This window comes from Rattus norvegicus, chromosome 5 (genome assembly GCF_036323735.1).
Source record: "Rattus norvegicus strain BN/NHsdMcwi chromosome 5, GRCr8, whole genome shotgun sequence".
Lineage (NCBI taxonomy): Eukaryota > Metazoa > Chordata > Mammalia > Rodentia > Muridae > Rattus > Rattus norvegicus.
The window spans coordinates 78,450,399-78,474,305 of NC_086023.1; the positions used below are offsets into that span (position 1 = coordinate 78,450,399).

At 37.8% G+C, this 23,907-nt stretch overlaps 1 protein-coding gene and 1 pseudogene across 4 annotated transcripts in view; one reads left to right on the top strand and one right to left on the bottom strand.

Annotated features, from left to right (window-relative positions):
* The window catches only part of Ecpas (Ecm29 proteasome adaptor and scaffold), a 110,629-nt gene that overhangs the window by 51,950 nt on the left and 34,772 nt on the right, over positions 1–23,907 (bottom strand). For 3 of the 4 annotated variants that reach the window (XM_056985549.2, XM_056985548.2, XM_056985546.2), the window contains 7 exons: positions 20,636–20,785; positions 17,837–18,005; positions 14,579–14,718; positions 10,402–10,483; positions 8,094–8,213; positions 1,852–1,937; positions 1,215–1,293 (listed from right to left, as the gene is read on the bottom strand). In XM_056985549.2, coding sequence (XP_056841529.1) covers positions 1,215–1,293; positions 1,852–1,937; positions 8,094–8,213; positions 10,402–10,483; positions 14,579–14,718; positions 17,837–18,005; positions 20,636–20,785 — 826 coding nt within the window. The remainder of the gene's footprint in view (positions 1–1,214; positions 1,294–1,851; positions 1,938–8,093; positions 8,214–10,401; positions 10,484–14,578; positions 14,719–17,836; positions 18,006–20,635; positions 20,786–23,907) is intronic. The other variant, XM_056985550.2, reaches the window with a different exon arrangement.
* On the top strand, positions 3,878–4,327 carry Ndufa5-ps4 (NADH:ubiquinone oxidoreductase subunit A5, pseudogene 4; annotated as a pseudogene).

A 23,907-nucleotide genomic window follows, 5' to 3' on the forward strand; every position in this document is an offset into this window, starting at 1 on the left:
AAATGGCCAAGTGTCCTGGGATGGTACACGCCTTTAATCCCAGCACTGGGAAGCTGAGGCAGGCAGAACTCTTGAGTTCAAGGACAGCCAGATCTACAAGCAGGTTCCAGGACAGTCAGGGTTCAAAAAGCAACGCAAAAAAATTTACTTTAACTTCTAATGCTTTAAAAAAAAAAAAAAACAGGTAAGCATTATCCAATGGAAGAAAAAAGCTTGATCCCAAATTGTATAAACAAATCAACAGTTCCATCTGTAATATCTAAATAACGTGTCCTGCCTATGCTAAACAACTTTGCTAACACATTTCATTTTCAGAATACTATAAACAAGAGTCCAAACAACTTGAGTAGCTCATCAAAGAACAGACCTAGGATGCAAATACAACTCTAGCTTTAGATACTGATCTCAAGTACTGCAAAGATGGACTCATGTTTAACTAAGCCTGAGAAATTCAATGTTACCTGGACTTAATCCTTTATCTATTTAGCATATTCAAGATATATAAGAGTGGAAGAAACGTAGCAAAGAAAATCACATATTGAAACTCTACACTCCAAGAAATCCTACCACTTAAAGAATCAAAAGTTTACTGAATATATATATATATTTTGATAAAATTATAAATTAGTAAAATCTGAGCCCCTTAATAATTAACACTATTTAAGTCAACTGTAAATAGTTCTATATAGAAATAAAGCATAAAATTAATTTAACTTCAATTTTATATAGGACATACATGTATCATAAAATATATTCGCTTCCATACATGGCTTAAAGTGATGACATCCTTAAAGATATTATCAGTTTTAACAACTATTCTTTTTTTTTTAAACTTTATAATCTTGTTTCATTTCTTTTTGTTTAGATTTATTTATTTTATCTATATGTGTACACTGCCGCTGTCTTCACTCACACCAGAAGACAGCATCAGATCCCATTACAGATGGTTGTGAGCCACCATGTGGTTGCTGGGATTTGAACTCAGGACCTCTGGAAGAGCAGCCAGTGCTCTTAACACACTGAGCCATCTCTCCAGCCCCACAACTATTCTTTAAAAGGCAAAAAAATGGCAATAGTATATAAAATTGTCACTTCAAATAAAAATGTTAAGAAACAAAGGTCAATGCCAAACTAACTATATCAATGGATGGGCCTAGAAGATTTGTTACATTAAATACTTTATGAAATGCTAAAATTTAAGACAAGTCACTTACCTCTTTATATTCATTTATTAGCTTAGTGAGACCATTCAAAAGCATAGGACCAAGTGGTTTAATCTTGATTTCTGGGCAACTTGAAAAAAAAAATCAAGATATCCTTTCAGAAGATCATTTAAAATATTAGCAATAAAAGAAACTAAACATTATTTAAGAACTGAATCTTTCTAGAGATTTGATACATAACTCAACAGTAAACGCTTGTACTGCTGGCTTCCACAGAACCCAAGTGTTATTCTCAGCACTGCCACTGGGCAATTTACAAACTATTCACAAGCTGCCGCTCCAGCTCCAGGAGATTCAACAATTTCTTCTGGACTCTGCAGGAACCATCACACACATGCACATGCCCACACAGACATATCCAGTACAACTAATTTTAAAATGATAAAAATAAATCTGAAAAAAAAAAAAGAGGAGGGGTTGGGGATTTAGCTCAGTGGTAGAGCGCTTGCCTAGCAAGTGCAAGGCCCTGGGTTCGGTCCCCAGCTCCGGAGGGGGGGGTGGGGGGGAGGAAGCCCTCTAACATAAACAAAAATTGCTTGTTAGGAAAGATGGAAGAAAAATATCTGAAACTTGATTACTCTAAAAAAAGTGAATAGTTAATTAGTTTCTAAGATAAAATAAAACTTACGTTATGCAAATGTGATGTACAAACTGCAGGGACAATGTTCTTAACTTTGAGTTTGTATTTGTGCCAAAAAGTCCATCATATACCACCTATGTAAAATGAACAAAGTCAAAGACACCCATTAACAAATAACACTCTGGCATTTTCAAATAGCAGTCAAGATTCAACAAGATTCAACAAGATTCAAACCTCTGCACTACACCACACTCCTCAAAGCAAGTATAGTTTCTATACTGAACAACACTAGCTGACCAATTTTAAAAGGTAAAATATTATTTATATATCCAAAAATGATAATATAAGTTAGGAATTTACCAAGTGTTTTTCAGTTTCAAAATACAAACTCAGCTGGGATTACTTGTAGAATGGACCTTCATTTACTACCACCAAAAGAAAATCAAGCCATGGCGGAGAGAGAAAAATCCCCTGTGCTAATAGACAGAAAAGCACATAATTGGAGTCAGTTTTTATTCTCTTATATGGGTTCCAAGGATCAAACTCAGGTTTCTTGGGTGTGATAGCAAGCTCCTTTACCTGATAAGCCATGTCACTGGTCCTATCTTTTACTTTGTTTGCTGTTTTTAACAAATTTTATGGTCCTGAGTTCATATCCCAGCAACCACATGGTGGCTCACAACCATTTGTAATGAGATCCAGTGCCCTCTTCTGGTGTGTCTGAAGACAGCTACAGTGTACTTATATATAATAAATAAATCTTAAAAAAAAAAAAAAAAAAAGGAAAGCAGCATGGCTGGAATCGGGCAGAAGAGGAACTGACTTTTCCCTTTCCCAGGGTCAGCGTCATTCAGGTTATAGAGTCCGAGTAGCAACCAGCCTTTTCATTCAATAGACTGGAAAGGTCAGGTGACGCTGGAGTTTTCTCTAGAACCACAGTGAAATCAAAGATGTAGAAGCATTTGACTGTGTTCCAGGAAGAAGCACACGTATGTCGTGTTTCAGAGAAGGGGATGGTAAAGACAGTTTGCGGATATATTCATGTCACCTGGATCCCTTGGACTTTATGATGCAGTCTTCTTTATATAGTTATATACAGAGCTTCTGTTCACGTATACTTTGTTGACTGTGGGAAGTAAATTTAAACTCCAATGAACACGTTGGGGTCCACGTTAACATTGGAAGAAGACTGAATGGGAGGGCCTTTGGGACATGGGTAAAGGCCCTGGGTGTACTTTTCAATCCTGTGTAATGTTTAATTTGTGAAAATGAATCAAAAGCAGCATTAAATTATAGCAACATTTGCACTTCAGGAATGAGTGTGCAATGGTATGATCCCACTCTGCAAACACCACTTTTAAGGCTGTTAGGTAGGATTGGCATGTTTTCTTTGACCAGGTTGTCTCATATTTAAATTTTTACACCCATCATCACTACAAATAAAATTCGGAGGTAAGAAAAAAAAAAAAAGATAAGTACCTCACTATCACATCACAAAAGCAGCTCTTTCTTCCCAAGAATCAAGGCTTGGGAGACTATGAGGAAGAGGAGGTGGAAAGATTATAAAGCAGAGATGATAAAGTGTCTTCCAGACATAGCGATATTGATGCACTGATAAACTGACAGAAACTGTAGCAGCACTCACAAGACCCACACAGGTACAAGCCAGACAGGGTCTCAGCACAGAGATGGGGAAATGGACATCAAGTCCCTCCCCTAACCAAGAAGCTATTTGCTTCTGGTACCTACTGGCAGAAGGAAGATCAGTGTATCAGTGTTTGGCAGTGGAGCGTCACTGGATACATCAACCACATTCCCAATAGCGGGACAACACCAAACAAACTCATGGAGGTTTTTTTTTCTTTCTTATTGGTGTTTTGCCTGTTTGCTTTGATTTTTGTTTGGAGGTTACTATAGTATGTACGGAGGAATGTTCTTTGATTTGCTGTTATTTTGTTGAGAGGTGAGATAAAGAACCAACACTGGATTGGGTAGGTAGGGAGACTCTAAAATGACTTGAAGGAGGGGAAAAATGTGATTGAAATATACTGAATAAAAAAAATTTTTAAGAGTCATGGCAGGCTTGGTGAAGAAGACTACTGGTCTGGTGGGATTGGCCGTTTGCGACACACCACACGAGAGACTAACAATATTGTATACAAAGTTTCTTGATCTTCTGAAGCACTTTCCTAAACATGCAGCCTACAGAAAATACACAGAACCGATCACCAGTGAGAAGCTGGATATGGTCAAACTGGAACCAGATGTTAAAAAATTAGAAAACTTGCTTCAGGGTGGTGAAGTAGAAGAGGTGATTCTTCAGGCTGAAAAAGAACTAAGCCTGGCAAGAAAAATGTTGCAATGGAAGCCAGGGGAGCCACTGGTGGAGGACCCCCTGCTGACCAGTGGAAGTGGCCAATATAATCCCAGTGTCTGATGATGGATGTGAATTTAATGTGCAATTAAATGTTCTGTGATTCTTAAAAAAAAAAAATTAAAAACCATAAAACAAAACAAAAAAAAACCAAATTTTATTAACACCTACCTCATACCAATATTCCAAAGACTAAAATAATGGGTGAAGCTTAGAGAACAGAAGCTGGTAATCTCATCTTGTTCTTAGTAACTGGTGAATAGTTAGGAATTTTCCCCTTCTGGTCCCACATCTTGTATGTGAACAAAAGCTCCTTAAATACAGTTTTCATGGTTAGGTCTCTCTCATGCTGCTGCTTTAACCCATATCCAGCACAGACTCCCTCTCCTGTAATAAACATGTCCACATGTCCTGCTATTCACTAAAGCATGCCACTGTACCTACAATGTTCCAGGTCACACCTCTTTTCCCACTGAACACACTCTTTCTTGTATTGGTAGGCATTGGCTTCTACCACAGTACCTCACCAGTCTATGGCTTGGTGTTTATGTGTCCATTTCATCCTTCTAGGTGATAAAGGCCTCAGTTTCCCACATCTAGAATGGATTCCTTAACATTGCAATGATTGCAGATCTGTCTTGTTTCCATAAGCAGGAAAAATGGCCACGGACCAACTTAGATACCAGTCTCCAAGCACCATTTCCTAGGTAGTGTTCTGATCATTCTGATTCAGAAGATGGTACGTAATATACATGAACATCTCCCAGAAGTTTTGGATCAAATATTCATGTATCTCATAGGGTTTAAATAACATTTCTAGTAATTTTGTGTTTTGAAAATAAGTCCAGTTTTGAGTGTTTTCAAAACTTATTGCCCAGCTTCCGTAAGATTCTACTTTTCCTTGTATTCGCATTTCTAATGACAGGATCACCATTCTACTTAACAGTTGATTCTGCCTCTCTTCCCCCGTCAGTCACATAGTCCTTCAAGCTGCTATGCAGATGAGCCTCTTCTTCCCTGGTACACCTTTGACAGGTATATGATATTCCACCTCTGTTACAAACAGGGAAAACACCTAACAATTGCATATCATATGTGGATCATAAATCTTTTTCTTCTATAAAACATCAGCATTCGAATTAATCCTTTTATCACCTCGCCATATTATAAAATGAATGATTTTTAAAACACCAGGTCCAAAAATAGTCTAATACTGGATTATATTTTTGTCATTTCATTTTTTATTGTTTTATATTTCTTTATTGGTGGTGGGGGCATTTCATGGCATGTGTGTGGAAGATCAGTGGGCAATGTGAAAGAGTCAGATCTCTCCATCCACAATGTAGGTTCCAGAGATTGAGCTCAGGACTGTCAGGCTTGGCAGCAAACACCTTTAAACAGTAACACCCTAATGGGAAGAACTTCTATAATAAATCCAATAAAATTATGACTATCTTATCTGCTACCAACACTTAAAAAATCTCTCTTGTAGAAGCAGCATAATAGCAACTGTAGAAGCAGATGCTCACTGCTAACTGACAAACCCAAAGTCGTTGTTAAGCACTGACAGTAGCTGAGGAACAGCATAAACATGGTTAGGTGTAAGAACAATCTAACAGGCATTTTATACATAATATAGAATATATATGTGAGCGTAGGGGTTCCCAGTATCACACTCCAGGTCACAACTGAAGATCTGCAGCAACCAGTTTGGGCTCAATGCATAGATGAGACATGACACAACTGGGCACAGCTTGGTGAGGGAGGAGGGGCCTTCTCCTGCCCTCACTGTCAACCCTGCAGTCACCATGGAGGATCTGCAACAGTCCAAACCCAAGGCCAAGACAGAATGCTGCCCTGCCATAAAAAGGAGTCTACAAGCTACACACATGAACTCGCTGTGGTTATGACAGCATGCACACACCCTGTGCTAGCCAAAATGAGACCAAATCCCAGCAGAGAGGGGAGTAGGGCACACAATTCTACTAGGAATTGTGCTAGGAAATTCTTAAGTCTAAGCAAGGAAGCAAGCAGCTCCCATCTGAAAAACAAAACTAGAAAGGGAGAGTTGGAGCGGGGGGGAGGGGAGAAAAGGGCAAAGGGGGGAAAGGGGGAGGGGGGGGAGGGGGGGGGAGAGAGGGAGAGAGGGAGAGAGGGAGAGAGGGAGAGAGGGAGAGAGGGAGAGAGGGAGAGAGGGAGAGAGGGAGAGAGGGAGAGAGAGAGAGAGAGAGAGAGAGAGAGAGAGAGAGAGAGAGAGAGGAAGAGAACAGTAAAAAGCACACTACAAAGAAACATGGCATCATATCTACTAGGGAGGCTACCATTTCCCTGTGAAACTTCCTTTGAAAACTAAGTGTTACTAAGATATGGAGAAAGGGTGAATCATATACAGCCAACAAGAAACATAGTATGGCAACTCTTCAAAACCTGAAAATTACCATATAATCAAACAACTCAGAAGTAGAATCTATTCATAAAACAACTGAGAACAACGTTCCAAAGAGATCCCTGAAGATTCGTGTTCATGGCAGCATTATATAAAAACTGAAATGTAAAGTATGCCAGGATGCTACAGCAGATAGACCTCAATGACATTGTACTCAAACAAGCTAGTCACAAGCAAATACTATTAAATTTCACATATGAGACATTCATAAAGAACTGAAATTCAGAGACAAAAGCCAGAATAATGATTGGCAGGGGGGTAAAGAACAATGATAATGTTCTATAAACAGTTTCAGTTTTACAGGATGAAAAGAATTGTAGCAATGGATTTTTCTAAAGCCAGTGTAACTGTATTAAATGACTAAGACAGCAAATGTCAAGTGCATTATATCATAATTTTAAACATGAACTAATATAAATACATTAGATTACCAAAAATTTGCCTTGAGGGTTGAGGCAGATGTAACTTGGTTAAAAATAAGACCTTTTGCAGGATCTAGTACCCTTTACCCACCCAGTACCCGCCCATCCACACCGTCAATAATTTCCCACTACAAAGATAGTTTGGTGTCAACACAGAAAACAGACTCAATGGGGCTAGGAGACAAGGGGAAAGACTTCTGCAGTCATTACATCAAGAAGCACAGTGAGGGCTGGAGAGATGGCTCAGAGGTTAAGAGCACGGACTGCTCTTCCAGAGGTCCTGAGTTCAATTCCCAGCAACTACATGGTGGCTCTCAACCATCTGTAATGGGATCTGATGCCCTCTTCTGGTGTATCTGAAGACAGCTACAGTGTACTTGTATATGATAAATAAATAAATCTTTAAAAAAAAAAAAAAAGAAGCAACAGTGAGCTAATATCATCTATAAGCACAGAAGGTGAGGATGTTGAGAAGGCAAAGTCAGAACTGCCCACTGCCTCTTATTTACATAACTATGATAATATTTTTGAAGATACACACACACATTAGTTTGTTTGGTTTTTTTATTTGTTTTGTTCTACTCTGTTGTTGCTTGTTTTGGTTTGGTTTTTGGTTTTGTTTGCTTTATACAGGGTCTTACTATGTAGCCCTGGCTGTCCTGGAAGTCACTCTTTAGACCAGGCTGGCCTCAAACTCACAGAAATCTGCCTGCCTCTGTCTCCCAAGTGCTGGGATTAAAGGAGTGCACCACCATCCTCCAGCCTAGTTTTGTTTCCTATGAGACTAGAAAACTGGTCTGGATGAAGTTACCATCATATTCAAAGTATATTTTTATATAATAATTTACACAGTTAAAATCAATAAATAAAATTGTTAGTCATGATATATCAGCATATATATGTATGTATGTGTGTGTGTATATATATATATATATATATATATATATATATATATATGCCTACTTCCTGAATATTCACTGATTCCATTTCGGGGGTAAGTAAAGCTATTTGTTGAAACCACTTTTTCCCTCCAGACAATAGAGATTACCTGAATGTTAGCTGGGAACGTTTCAGCAGCTTGTCTAGAACGCAGGAGATGAGGAACGATCTTTAACTTCACTCTGGTACTGACTGGGTCTCTTTTTAGCTCTGGCTTTAGAACTGCTCCCTGAGAAAAACATGTTTGTTATAACAGCTTTTTAAAATTATTTTTGTCTTTTTACTCTTTAAAGGTACTTAAGAGTCCTAGGTCCTGGAGAGAAAGCCTAGGAGTTTAAAAGCACCTGTTACTCTTGCAGAGGAACTAACTTGATTCCCAGGGCTCAAATGGTGGGTTACAAACAGTCATAACTACTGTTTCAGGGAATTCAGTACCTTCCTCTAGCCTCTGTGGGAAACAGACACCCATGTGGTACACACAATACAGACAGGCAAAAATACTCACAAACATAAAACAAATGTTTTTTTTCTGAAATTGCTTTAATTACTGAAGATTCCAAAAGCTCTCACTTACCAGTATCACCAACCAACAATTGTTACATTAGATATTAAAACCGAGAAATCTGAGACATCAATAAATTAATGTCTTAATAAGCAATAGTTTTCTTTTAAAAGGCAAACTTTTAAAAAACTACACTGAAGAAGAGAATCATTTTATTTTTGGAAGCATCTAGAACAGAGCTGGGTTTTTTTCATACTCTGTTTTCAAACTGCTGTGGTAGTTGTTTTGCTTGATGGGCTAAATCCCAGCTTGCATGGACACATGGTGAGAAAATAGAGATGATTTCTGTCCTTTTTAAAAGTAATTGTAGATCTTTGATTCTAAACCAAAGCTTAATAAATAATAGTTTCTGAAAGCCTAATTATAATTTAGAGTTTAAGCCAAATCGGTGAGCTCCTGCAGATGCTGTTAAATAAAGTCCCCCTGTCTTACAGTGTGGATGGAGTCCTTAGGTTGCATGCTTCTGTAATTATCACCAATTATCTGGAAAATACTGTCTTACTGAGTTAAACAACACATAGCAACATAAACTATCCCAATACATATTTTTTAAATATTTCTTGCAACATCAATCTCTTCAGGAAGTATATTGCTAAGTTATTATATCAATGAGTTCAAATTTCCTACAATTCTAATATTTCCTTGTAAGTTCAATTTTTACCATTCCAATAAGGAGAGGTAAAAAAAAGTCACTTCAGTTTTCATTAATATGTTCTTTTTTCTTTTGAGAGAAAAGGTCTGTCAAAATACCAGTCATAATACATATAGCTTATGTACCTATTCAAGTAAAATAATTTCTAATGCTTCATGAAGATATTCTTAAGAAAAAGCACAATTACTCTGCCCCCACTATCCCCCTTCCCTTCTGACTCTCCCTCTCCCTCCCCGTCCCTTTGTGTCCTGCTCTCCCTCTCCCTTCCTCTCCTTCTTCCATAAGCACAAGGCACAGCTTTCTTTGGTCTGTAGCACCACCTTCACTTCTATGATATCAGTGCAAATATCAACTTTAAAAAACAACTGACAATCTCTAAAAATGTGTGACTCCGAAGAGGTCAATAGAGTGTACTCTATCCAATTCTTTCATTTTCTACACAAAGAATACGAGGCAGAGAGGAGTTGAATGATTAGCCAAATCTCTCTTCCAAACACATTTGTGTATAGGCACGCAAAGCTACACTCCAAGGGCCTCAATTCATTCTTCTTTCTGCTAAAGTAATTTAATCTAGCTAGAATTATTAGCTCCTACTTATGATCTTAAAAGAAAGCAACCAAATACACAAATCACACTGTGTGTTTGGACTGGCGCAGGGAGAAGACCTTATTAAGCAATGATCTTACTTGGAGGCTGCAGAAACAATCTTTTGTTCTAGATTCAAAGCCAGGAAGTAGTAAAATATAGTTTATAAATCACATATGGCCCATCATTTATTTCAACAAGAACTGAGACTTCTAAAAATTGCTTTTATATTTTTAAGTGGAAAAAAATAAAAGAAATAGTATTTGTAGCCCATGAAATTATATGACATTCAAGTATCAGTTATATCATTTCTACCGAAATATAACCATATCCGTTCATTTATATACTGCCTATTGCTTCTTTCATGTTATAGAAATTGAGTAGTTATAGGCTCAGAGACTGTGGAAAGTTTGCAGATCCCTCATCTAGATTATTTATGCATCTTCACTGAAAACACCAAATCTATGAAACTCGCCTTTCAGGAGTTTAATTCATACAGACAAACAGGGCTTAAAACTAGTAATTCAAAAGCCGTGGATTCAGCTTACAAACTAGGGAATACAGTTCATAAGAACAAATGCTTTTATGCTAATTTGAGACTAAATCAAAACAGCTTACCTCTTTTGTTTTCAGTGGTATATCCCCAAGGTATACCTTGTACATCTTATTAATGATGGCAGGATTATTCCAGTCAATTAAGCTATGGAAGATTTCAATAGAAATAGTTAAAATTTTTTTGTTCCCATTTCAATGATTAAAAAAATAATCCTAATATTTATCATCAAAGAAAAATGTCAGAAACACACGAATTGACAACTGATACTGTGGAAGAGAAGAAATAAAAGTGACTACTGCCAAACTTAGCTTTAAAAACTACAGATCCAGTTCTTCCTTCTTGACTCAACTGATGACTGCAGCAATGGCCCTTCTCGGCACCACAGGTGGGGAGAAAACGGGACAAAGTTCCCACACAGGTGGGTCAGAGTCAACAACACCATGGAGTGACTCTGAAGAGCAGACATGTACTGCCCTTGTTCCAAAAGCCCTTAGGTCAGTGGTTGATGCTTCTTTTTAACCATTTAGAATTTTAAAATGATAAACAACAAAATGGTTTTATGCCTCAAATCTCACACCCTAGGAACTTGGAAGCTATTGTCTTTCTCCAATTTTGTTATTTGGTTCCTGGCACCATCCAATCCTTCAACTAGCCTAATAGTCTCAATATCTAAATCTGAGAAGTGACAAAGTCATCTGTCACAGAGAGGCATCCCTATCTGAGCTCTATAAAGAGAAGGGGAGTAGTGACCATCACCACCAGTGGGCCTCATTCACTCATTTACAAGCCTAATAATAGCAGCATCTTTCACTTCGTTTGACTGCTGAAGTCCTCCCATGCTGTCTTCTCTCTGACTCTCAGCATTTGTTCTGCTTTCAGCTTACGCTGTATGTGTGTGAAAGTGTTAGGCTGCCCCACTCACTGCTTGTCTGCTCCGTGTCCTTCATCACCCACTGAGGAGAGATTTCACTGTTCCTCTTATTTTGCTTTACCATTCTTTTTTAAGGTTTACTTTTCTGACTATGTATTTTGCAGTTAATCTTTTATTTGTTTGTTTTTTCAGAAGGAGTCTCTCTGTGTGACTCTGGCTATCCTAGACTCACTTTCTAGACCAGACTGGCCATGAACTTCCAAAGATCTGCCTGCCTCTGCCTCTTGAGTGCTGGATTAAAGGCCTGTGCTACCACCACCTGGTGCTACGGCTTTTCATTGTGACAACCACTGACTGTGGTGACATCTTTTTCCAGGTTCTAACAGCATGACAGTACAGCAAGAAGTAGAAAAAGAACAGCACAAACAAAGCCTGGAGAGATACTCTGAGGGTTTTTTTTTTTCCCATAAAATGATTACCTATGTGTTCTCCCCCACAGAATTTTACAATCTTAATGTACTTTTATGGTATATACATTTTTTATCCTAAAAGCAAAATTAATACATTTTTATACATTTAGGCTTCCGACAACAAAATCTACAATATGGTATAAAGATGAAGCCAAAATGATGCCAGTTCAAACTTAAAATTTTGAAGGAAGAATTTTTTAACACTCCAAAATTTGTTCCCTCAAATGGATACCAGAAATACTCTAAATTATAAGCACTAAGAAAAAAAATTGAGCTGGAGAGATGGCTCAGTGGTTAAGAGCACTGACTGCTCTGCCAGAGGTCCTGAGTTCAATTCCCAGCAACCACATGGTCATTCACAACCATCTGTAAGTACAGTCCCAGGGAATTCAATGCCCTCTTCTGGGCTCTGTGAGCACTGCATGCGTGTGGTATGCCTACACACATGTAAGTCATCCCCTGAAAATAAAAATAGTAACTAAAAGAAAAAAGAAAAGAAAAAAATTGAGACCTGAAAGAATGTTAGGGAAAATAATGTACTTCAATTCTCTTCATCTAGTCTAGCAGGTTAAGCTTGGCTCTCAAATTCAATCAATAAAAGCCATGAGCAAAATTAAGATTTGCCCCCTCCTTAACTGTGGGTCAAGACTTCCATGTAGGTATCACATTACTAAATATGGGGTCATTACAAATTTTGAGTAGTAAAATTTCTAAAAATGGAAAAACCAGAAGTTTACTGAAAATCAACTGTAATGCATCCAGTGTCCTGGCAGTGCTAACCTGTGTTGAAGCATGCAGCTTCCCTGCAGCCTTAGTCTGAATGCTACATAGACACTTTGCACTGAACTTGGTATCAGTCCACACTACACAAGCATGACTGAAACCTATTAAAGACCAGCACGTTATACATTTCACTCCATCTCTTATAGAAACTGGGTTAAACACAGAAAATAAAACTTGTATATTTTCCTACTTTCATTCCTCAGTATGCAAATATCAAATGAGTCTATCTTTGAATTGTATCATGTTAGAATACTTGATTAAAACTTGCTGAGTTGCTGACTTTAGTTTAACTTTAAAAAAAAAATCATTGCAAGGGATTTGGCATAGGATTAGGACAGAATCTCCAATAATTTCTAGATGCTTTACCCTTCCTTCTGCAATTCTGTACTGAGTAGATAAAGCAAGAGTTCTTAGTGGTAACCATTATAAAACCAAAATAGCAACCAACCCCAAGCATGTTAGCGATATTCTGTCTTAAATACCAATATCCAGCCAAGAGTTAATTCTGTGTGTAAAACTGAACAAGCCTATCCATCTTATTAATAAAAAAGCTGATTTCCTTATAAATAAATGGAAAAATTGTATGTATAGCAAAAATTTTTACATGAGTTTATGATTTATTACCAGCAAATATTTGCTCTCTAAATCTATTTCATACAATATATATCCAAACTCACATAAAAAATTCTCAAACAAAAAGGATCACAAACAAAAAAATCACTTAAAAAAGTTTACGGAGCCCTGCACCTCATGTGCTCTTTAGTGGAAGTTATTCCCAGCCACTACCCAAACACTGCAATAGAACAAACTAAGATTCATTAAGTTAATTTCCTTATTTTATTATACTTCCTTGCACTGTCTTCTTAGAGGAAGCAAAGTAAAATACATACAGCATTTATAAAGTTTTATGGCATTTTCACTATTTCTCTGTCTTGTAAAATGTTATTTTAACAAACTATATGCATTCAACCTTCTGGACGTGGAACCACATACCTATAATCCTCAGTGGGCGGAGTCACAACGGTAGAAAGCCTAAGGACAGCATCAGCTACATAACAAAACCATCTCAAAATAAACCACTTACTAAAACCTCATCACTTAAACTTTAAATATACATACAGGATCTCACTATGTAGCAAAAGCTAACTTTAACCTATGGTCTTCCTACCCCATCTCCCAAGTGCTGAATTATGTGACACTCGACTTGGGAATAACGCATGAGCCACTACTGTCTGGTTTGATTTTACTTTTTAGCCAAATAGATTCAATCTATGTTATTCTTCGATCTATGTAATGTTTAAATTTTAGAATTAGACAAACATATCATTTTGTATTCTGCTTAATTTATATGTTGCTACAACATTTTTATAATTTTGAAAGATACACAATAGTCTATCTACTAATTTATCCCTATTGTGGAAATTTGATGTTTTTATTTTTCAATATCTATATGATATGATATAATAACGAAAGTTATAACATTTCTAAATATATTTTTCTTCTTTTGAATGATATTAGAAGGTGAATTCGCAGGTCTTCTGTGTGTGTGTGTGTGTGTGTGTGTGTGTGTGTGTCTGTGTCTGTGTCTGTGTATTTTTGCTGCTTAAATAGGAAATAAGATACAGTACTACTGCAGAAACGTAAATGGATTTACCAACATATACCAACAGCTATATTTAACATAGGTACAAGATACTCATTTCCTGTTGATTTTTATTCATACAGAATATTTCTCTAAGTCTATTTCTTTTTGTATCTTTTTTTCAATGTAAATGTAAGTTTTACTCAGCAATTCTTTCAATAAACCTGGTTTTTACTATAACAACTATAACACATATACATTCATTATTAAAAGTGATCTTAACTGGTTTGAGACAGAAGAAAAATCAGAAGTTGATTATTTCTTGGGTCTATCATTGTCAACATTAACTCTTGCTTTATCTGCCTAGCAGTGAGTGTTACTTCCTAGGATGACATACCTAACCTATCTCGGCTCTGAAATGCATTTGCACTTTGTCCTAGTGTCCTAAGCTGAATACATCACTTCATAAAGCCCTGCAAAAGGTTAAGAGCGCTGGCCCTTTGATTTCGAAAGCTTAACAAGGAAGTAATTACCTCTGCTTGCTTTTCAATTCCAGGTCTGCCGCGGTTGCCACACTATGGCGTGTGTCACTAGAAGCAATCACCAGGTGGAGAACAGCTTCAAGTTCAGGCACCTGTTCAGCTTCTATAAATTTCACTATACCCAATTTGCACTGTAAATACGTGAAGGGAAGGAGAAAGGAGGGTCAGGAAAACAAAGCGCACTCACTAAAACTACTGTTTAACATATCAACATGGTCGCAGCCACGGATTAACGGACAGTAGAGCTCCTCCTTAGGTTTATAATCTGCCAGACACTACACTAAATGTCATAACCATCACAATTTCATTTAACCCTCACAACCTATGAGGTAGATATTGTTACAGACACTTTTAGATGAAGGAACTGAGGCAAGTCTTAAGATATTAACCACACAACAAATGATGAAGGTAGGCTTCAAAGACAAGTCTACGGCAACACAAATGAAGAGTCTCCGAACTAGGGCACACAACCTTCCTAGACTGAGGAGGACTTAACATCTCTGTCTCCATCCTGAGAAAGGTGACTCATTACAGACAGTGTTTGATGGATGCTTGTGAGAAAAAAAGCTGAACAACTCACATTTCAGTTTTACTCTACTGCTAACATCCTTGTCCTCTATTTTAAGACTAAAAATAGACTATGATTTCAAACCCACGCTAGTTAATCCAATGTGACTCAATCCAAAGAGTAGTATTTAATCTAACTTGCTCAATGAAGCACAATAGATCCTAAGAATTTCCTGAAATGTGAAAAAACTATGAACTTCACTACCAATCATTCTGGGACAAATACACCTGAAAAGTAAAACTTTAACCTCACTTTAAAAACCAGTTACATAATAATTCTCAGATGTATGAATTAGGAATAATAAAATATTCAATTATTAAATGAGAAATTTTTAAAAATTAAATGAAAAAGAATGCCAATAAAAAAATGTAGCTGATGACAAAAAAGGTCTACTCAGCAGAACTTAATTATAAGAGATACAGTTTCACTAAATAAACTGCAAAGGGGATGGTTATAAAAGTCAAATATACAATATGTAATGAAAATAAATATACTAAAAACTAAAAATGACAAGAGTCTCATCAATAAAAGACAAGTTAAAACATAATTTACATAATTAAATTTTATACAATCAGTAAAAGGACAAATTTTTCTTTAATCTTCAAAGACTATGTAGTAAAAAGACTAAACTATTATGTAGCAAATAAAAATGTATTATATAAAATGGTTCACACACACAGAAAGAAACTATTATATGGCAAATATAAATGTATTATATAAAACTGTTCACACACAGAGAGAAAGACAGAGACAGACAGACAGACAAGAGGCAGAACTAGAGGCGGATTGTTACATCATTTCCTTGTAGGGCTGTGGATTGAACTCAGGACCCTACACCCGCCTGCTAGGCACTCTACCACTGAGCATTCTTTTGGGAGGTTTTGCTGTTTGGGGGGGTTTCTTTTCTTTTTTATGAATCAGGGTCTCAAATGAACCAAGAATAATTGTGATCACTTTGAATGTCCTTGCCTTCACACCTGAGTGCTGGATTTTAAACATACACCACCATGTTTTAGTCATGGAGTGCCAGGCCTCAACCACAGCTTCATGCATGCTAGATAAACTCTCTTATCGACTAAGCTACATATCCCGCACCCTTTAATTCTATTCCTGACTACTTAAGCCTTTACCTTTAGAATCAGAAAAAAATAAAAATATTTTTAATATTTTTAAAAAAGAATGGATAATATTTAGTCAGGTGTGGTAGCACATGCCTTTAAGCCCAACACTCAAAGGAGGCAGTGGAAGGTGGATCTCTGGGTTTGAGGCCAGTCTGGTCTACAGAGACAGTCCAGGACAGCCAGGGCTACAAAGGGAAACCCTGTCTTGAAAAACCAAGAGAGAGAGAGGAAGGGAGGAAGGGAGGAAGGGAGGAAGGAAGGAAAGGAGGAAGGGAGGAAGGGAGAGGAGAGGGAGAGAGAAAGAAAGTTGATTTGAGAAAAAACAGTGTTCAAAATTAAGAAGTTTTTGTTTTTAAAGCTAAACTATTCATTTCAGCACCAGATTATGAAACAGACAAAACATATACAGAAACCTTTAAACTCAGCAGGCAATGACCAACTCAAGACCATAAATGAATACTAGCAGTAACTAGTACTCTCCAGTATAACCAGCTTTAAGCCTCACAGAGGACTAGGTTCAGAGTGTGGTAACACAAAGGAGACCCTGGTGAATCTCACAACTTCCGTACCTTTTAGAAGAGGAGCTTAATTTCTCTACCTCATTAGTTGCTGTGAGGATTAAATGAGACAGTGTTCTCAAAGTACCCAGTATAGTGCCTGCCGTAGGTCACACTCATTAGAGTGGTCTCCAGACTCACACTATGGCTTAGGGGGAATAAGAGGTGTATAAGCATGAGGTAGATCTAATCAGTCATAGTCCTCACTGAATACAACACTACCAGTTCTGAGTGGCAAGAATGCCACTTGCTTCTTTCCCCTCCTGAAAGCACTTTTGTCAATGATCACTCACATTCCCAAAAGAAAAGGACCACACCACTGAGACTGCTATGGAGAAGTAAAGGAAGGAGTGGAAGACTAACCCATGTTGCTTGAATTCCAAAATAATTACATACTGATCTCTGTTCTTCCCTGAGGTGCCTGGTGACAGACACAGGGAGGCACCTTCTCTGTAGAGCACCAGTCATTTTTAAAAGCTGCTCAGAGAACATCTGTGTCCTGTTTAAATCCAGAATAAAATTCTTAATGCCAATTTTAAAACCCCAAGAAGAAATATAAAAGGGAGTCATGCTTTTCCCCACATTGTCACTTGTGACGTATAGAGGTTCCTCACTTTACACAAAATGTAAAGCCCTAAAAAATTGAATAATGGAAGATATATTGTATTTTAATTGCATCAAAGGAGCTACATAATTAAGACCTATAGTTATAAATTAAAATGACAGAAAGCTAAATTTGCTCAATATAAAATGGGTTATGCATAGTATTTGAAAGATGTGAACAATGTTAGAAAAACCTAAGATCATTTCCCACTCCCCCCCATCCCTAGGGCTTAACAAATAAATGACAGGAGAAAAGAACGTTTTACATAGTTTGCTCCTTTCCAACATATTCTTTTGAGAACCTGAATATACAGGAATTACATTGCACATGCTTCCATGAACCTCATAGGGGCAAGCGTTCAGGGCCAATAACTCCTATAAAGAACAAACTGTGTGATACCTGTTCCAACTGTTCAGGTGTCCACGGGTTGTCACCAATAACTCGTTTAGCTGCATAAAAGCTCATTCCTGGGGGAGGCTGCGGAATTCCAGAACTTCCCCCACTGTTTGAAGAAGAACCCTGTGATGAAGATGAATTCTGGCGACTCTGGGATTCATTTAACACATATCTGAAAAGGAAATAAAACTTTAACTCTCTATTAAAAACATGCATTTGTGCATATATATGCACATATATACAAAAAACACTCACTGTCCGTGTACAGTATTATGCTAGAGCTGAGGTTTTTAACCTTTGGGTCATGCTCCCTGTGGGAGTAAAATGACTATCTCAGGGTCGCCTAAGAATATCAGAAAATACAGCTATTTACATTACAATTCATAACACTAGCAAAATTACAGTTATGAAATAGAAACAAAGGTAACATCATAGTTGGGGTCATCACAACATGTAGAACTCTATTAAAGAGTCACTTCTAGCATCACTGTGCCAGAAGAACAACTAAAATAAAATTTTCCACGTAAGAATCACTTTTGTTATTATTTTGGTTTTGTAGCCCAAGATGGCCTCAAACTCAGAGATCCACCTGCCTCTGTGAGGATTAAAGGCTGCCTGGCAGCATAAAAATCACAAAGGTATCTATATCTTCAGCAAATTAATCAGAAGAACCAATAACTTGAGGCAGTTGTAAATGAAGTCCAAAATGTTTATGCCATTTCCAAGTACATATTATTGTCTGATAAATTAGTACAGACTCACTGCATTTTGATTTTTTTAATGACAAATACAGACATAAGCCTGTTGACTCCACAAGGCTTATGAGTTAGTATTGTTCTAGGCTCCAAACAAAGCTTTTACAGTTATTTTCCTTACTTTGTAATTCACATTAGAAAACTCACTGAAGGGGTTGGGGATTTAGCTCAGTGGTAGAGCGCTTGCCTAGCAAGCGCAAGGTGCTGGGTTCGGTCCCCAGCTCCAAGAAAAGAACCAAAAAAAAAAAAAGAAAAGAAAAGAAAACTCACTGAAGCCTCTCACAAATGCCTACCATACAAGCACATAACATTCTAAAAGTTAAAACCAAAGTAAAAGGCATTAAAGAGAAAAAGGCAGGGCCTGGCAAGATGGCTCAATGGTTAAAGGCATTTGCCACACAAGCCTGACAACCTGAGTTTAATTCCTAAAATCCATTAAAGGTAAGAGACCCAACTCCGTAAAACTATACTTTGACCTCCACTCATACTCTGTACAGATATAAAGAATAATAACAAAGTTTTAAAAGTAGGAAAATTTGAAAAAAAATTAAGAATTTTTTCATGATATATTCAAAGCTCTTTGTATGTATTTCCTTGTTATTGTTATCTTATATACTTTTTAGCTTGTAGAGTAGAAATAAGAACTCTAATGAGTTCATTTTTTATCCAATTAAAACTATTATTCCTCATAATCATATTTGATATAAACAGTTGAAATCCCTTTAACTCTATACTGATATAATTCTATACTGATAATAATAGATACGAAAATTCTCATTATAAGTAAAGAATTGAAAGCTTGGAAGCTGTGGTGGTTTGAATGAGCTCCCAATTGCTGGTGCTTCTGGGGAAGATTACATCCCATAACCATAAGGTGGAATTCTGCAGGAGGAAGTGAAGTCACTGAAGGTGAGATATGGGAGTTTTTATAGCCTCACCCCACTTCCAGTTCACCATCTCAGCTTCCTGCCTGCAGTGAAGGCCCTGAAAAGTCAAGCTATTAAACTAGAGGAGCAGCAGGAGGGTAAACTGGAAGAGAAAGATCATACAGCCTGAACCTCTCGTCTCTGCTGCGTGTGCATGGTTCTCTATGTGCACATACACTCAAGATCAGGGAAAAAATGGAATAAAAGTAGCCGTTTAGAAAACAAGCTCTAGCAACAAGACCAAATCGGGTGGCTAATGGCAGAGCACAATCTGGAAGCTAGGCCAGATTCAAAAGTGTGCTAAAACACTTCAAACTATTCAGAAAGAGGAATGTCCACAATGTGATAAAAACACAAAGTACTACACAGGTGGTTCGTGGCAGTTGTGAGGGACACAGAAAGTAGAGCAAATATGTCTACACAGGAGGAGAAATGTCTGTCAGACACCGAGTTGACATCAAGCCAGTAAGAGATATTTTCCAAAGTGACTTTGCTCTTTTCACTGTAGAGAAACATCGTAAAGTGAGAACTGCATTACCTTGAAGAATAAGGTAGAAAGTACTTGGAGGGGAGGATGAACCACTAAATACATGTACTATTGAGAAGATGGTTCTAAGATGTGCTACAAGATCTGTGCTAAGAATCAGGCAACTCTACAGGGCTCTTTGAAGACATAGAGGGGTAAGCAAGGTCTGATGATATGCACATAAGTACAATATACATCTCATTTTGTACACTAACTAAAGAAAGTGAATCAGAAAATGAAGCTATGAGAACAAAATTGTAGTAAGAGCCAAACAGATCCACAACTAAATGGTAGCAGTGCAAAAGAGATTTCAGGACATCAAGGAAAAAAGAAAAAGAAAAGCCAGATAGGATTTCCTACAGGTACATGGAACTAGGAGCTCAGCATTTACTTCAGCTGGAACTGGTGAAGTCTAAACTCACAACAGCATTACTTCATCTATACAGCCAGTATGGAGAGCTGGACTTCAGCATTTACGACTGATGCAAATCCTCAGAGCTATGTCACAAGTAAGCGGAATCATTTAAAGCAGTACATAATCCCCAGAGAGCACACTCTCAGAACCACACTGCTTGGCTTTGTCACTCTGACTCACCCGTAAGGCATCAGAAGGACGTCCAGCATAAAGTCCAAGAGCAGCTGCACAGTCTTTGGTTTCTCAGCAAGATTAAATGGAGAAGCTGATTTGGATGATTCAGCCGGGTATTTCATGTGAAAAAGAGTTGGTATTAAAAGATGCATTAAGCTGAAAGAAAAATTGTATTTATTGCAGCTACTTTATAAATCAATTTTTATACATGCAAATAAAAAACATGGCAAAGAACACTTAATATAAATTGGCAATTATATGAGGAGCTATTCGTCTTTGGTACCAATTAAGAACAAATCTTAATTTAGGGAATTGCCTTGATTTCCTAATACCCAGCATTCAGGAGACAGAAGCAGGTAGATTTCTGTGAGTTTGAAGCTAGCCTGGATCTACAGGGTTGGTTCCAGGACAGCCAGGGCTACACAAAGAAACCCTGCCTCAAAAAACATACAAATAATTCAATGCAATCCCCATCAAAATACCAATCCAATTCTTCAAAGAGTTAGACAGAACAATTTGCAAATTCATCTGGAATAACAAAAAACCCAGGATAGCTAAAGCTATCCTCAACAATAAAAGGACTTCAGGGGGAATCACTATCCCTGAACTCAAGCAGTATTACAGAGCAATAGTGATAAAAACTGCATGGTATTGGTACAGAGACAGACAGATAGACCAATGGAATAGAATTGAAGACCCAGAAATGAACCCACACACCTATGGTCACTTGATTTTTGACAAAGGAGCCAAAACCATCCAATGGAAAAAAGATAGCATTTTCAGCAAATGGTGCTGGTTCAACTGGAGGTCAACATGTAGAAGAATGCAGATCGATCCATGCTTATCACCCTGTACAAAGCTTAAGTCCAAGTGGATCAAGGACCTCCACATCAAACCAGACACACTCAAACTAATAGAAGAAAAACTAGGGAAGCATCTGGAACACATGGGCACTGGAAAAAAATTCCTGAACAAAACACCAATGGCTTATGCTCTAAGATCAAGAATCGACAAATGGGATCTCATAAAACTGCAAAGCTTCTGTAAGGCAAAGGACACTGTGGTTAGGACAAAACGGCAACCAACAGATTGGGAAAAGATCTTTACCAATCCTACAACAGATAGAGGCCTTATATCCAAAATATACAAAGAACTCAAGAAGTTAGACCGCAAGGAAACTAATAACCCTATTAAAAAATGGGGTTCAGAGCTAAACAAAGAATTCACAGCTGAGGAATGCCGAATGGCTGAGAAACACCTAAAGAAATGTTCAACATCTTTAGTCATAAGGGAAATGCAAATCAAAACCACCCTGAGATTTCACCTCACACCAGTGCGATTGGCTAAGATCAAAAACTCAGGTGACAGCAGATGCTGGCGAGGATGTGGAGAAAGAGGAACACTCCTCCATTGTTGGTGGGATTGCAGACTGGTAAAACCATTCTGGAAATCAGTCTGGAGGTTCCTCAGAAAATTGGACATTGAACTGCCTGAGGATCCAGCCATACCTCTCTTGGGCATATACCCAAAAGATGCCTCAACATATAAAAGAGACACGTGCTCCACTATGTTCATCGCAGCCTTATTTATAATAGCCAGAAGCTGGAAAGAACCCAGATGCCCTTCAACAGAGGAATGGATACAGAAAATGTGGTACATCTACACAATGGAATATTACTCAGCTATCAAAAACAACGAGTTTATGAAATTCGTAGGCAAATGGTTGGAACTGGAAAATATCATCCTGAGTGAGCTAACCCAATCACAGAAAGACATACATGGTATGCACTCATTGATAAGTGGCTATTAGCCCAAATGCTTGAATTACCCTAGATCCCTAGAACAAACGAAACTCAAGATGGATGATCAAAATGTGAATGCTTCACTCCTTCTTTAAATGAGGAAAAAGAATACCCTTGGCAGGGAAGGGAGAGGCAAAGATTAAATCAGAGACTTAAGGAACACCCATTCAGAGCCTGCCCCACATGTGGCCCATACATATACAGCCACCCAATTAGACAAGATGGATGAAGCAAAGAAGTGCAGACCGACAGGAGCCGGATGTAGATCGCTCCTGAGAGACACAGCCAGAATACAGCAAATACAGAGGCAAATGCCAGCAGCAAACCACTGAACTGAGAATAGGTCCCCTATTGAAGGAATCAGAGAAAGAACTGGAAGAGCTTGAAGGGGCTCGAGACCCCAAAAGTACAACAATGCCAAGCAACCAGAGCTTCCAGGGACTAAGCCACTACCTAAAGACTATACATGGACTGACCCTGGACTCTGATCCCATAGGTAGCAATGAATATCCTAGTAAGAGCACCAGTGGAAGGGGAAGCCCTGGGTCCTGCTAAGACTGAACCCCCAGTGAACTAGTCTATGGGGGGAGGGCGGCAATGGGGGGAGGGTTGGGAGGGGAACACCCATAAGGAAGGGGAGGGGGGAGGGGGATGTCTGCCCGGAAACCGGGAAAGGGAATAACACTCAAAATGTATATAAGAAATACTCAAGTTAATAAAAAAAAAAACATATAAATAAAAATAAAAGGCTCAAGTATTAAGCTGGGCATGGGGGCGGTACATGCCTTTAATCCCAGCACTCAGGAATTTGAGATCAGGCTGGCTAAGAGATCAAGTTCCACAACACAGAGAACTACAGAGAGAAACCCTGTCTCAAAACCACAAAAAACAAACAAAAAAAACACCCAAAAAACAAAAAACAAAAACAAAAAAGCAACAAATGAACAAAGATCTCAAAGTATTGGTGATAATTGGCATTTAGCCAACATGGTTCATCACTTTAAAAATCTAGAAAAATGTGTATAAAGTAGATTTGACTTTACCAGAAGGTACTTCATATTACATTTAAGATAAGTAAAGTTCAACATATTCTTTCAATAAAAATTTGCTTCAATTATTAATCTGATTGTAAACAGCTGTAGTCTTTTGAGCAAGGCTTGTGAGGCCCTGAGTTTGATCCCCAAGACCATTATCAAACAATTGATTGACTGACAAGTAAACCAGAACTGGAAACTTTCTCATTGACAGGTCTGAGATTAAGATGTCTTCACTAAGCCCACATACAAATGATGTCATGTAAGGCCTTCATTTTTTCCAGTGCCTATATTAACGAGACTCTATTGCTTCTCAAACTTGCTAAGAAATGTTTTATCCATCAATACAGAAATGTTAAGGGAAAATGTTCTTTTGAGTTATTTAATGCATACATGAGTATTTCACATACATGCAAGTATGTACACTACAAAGATAGCCTAG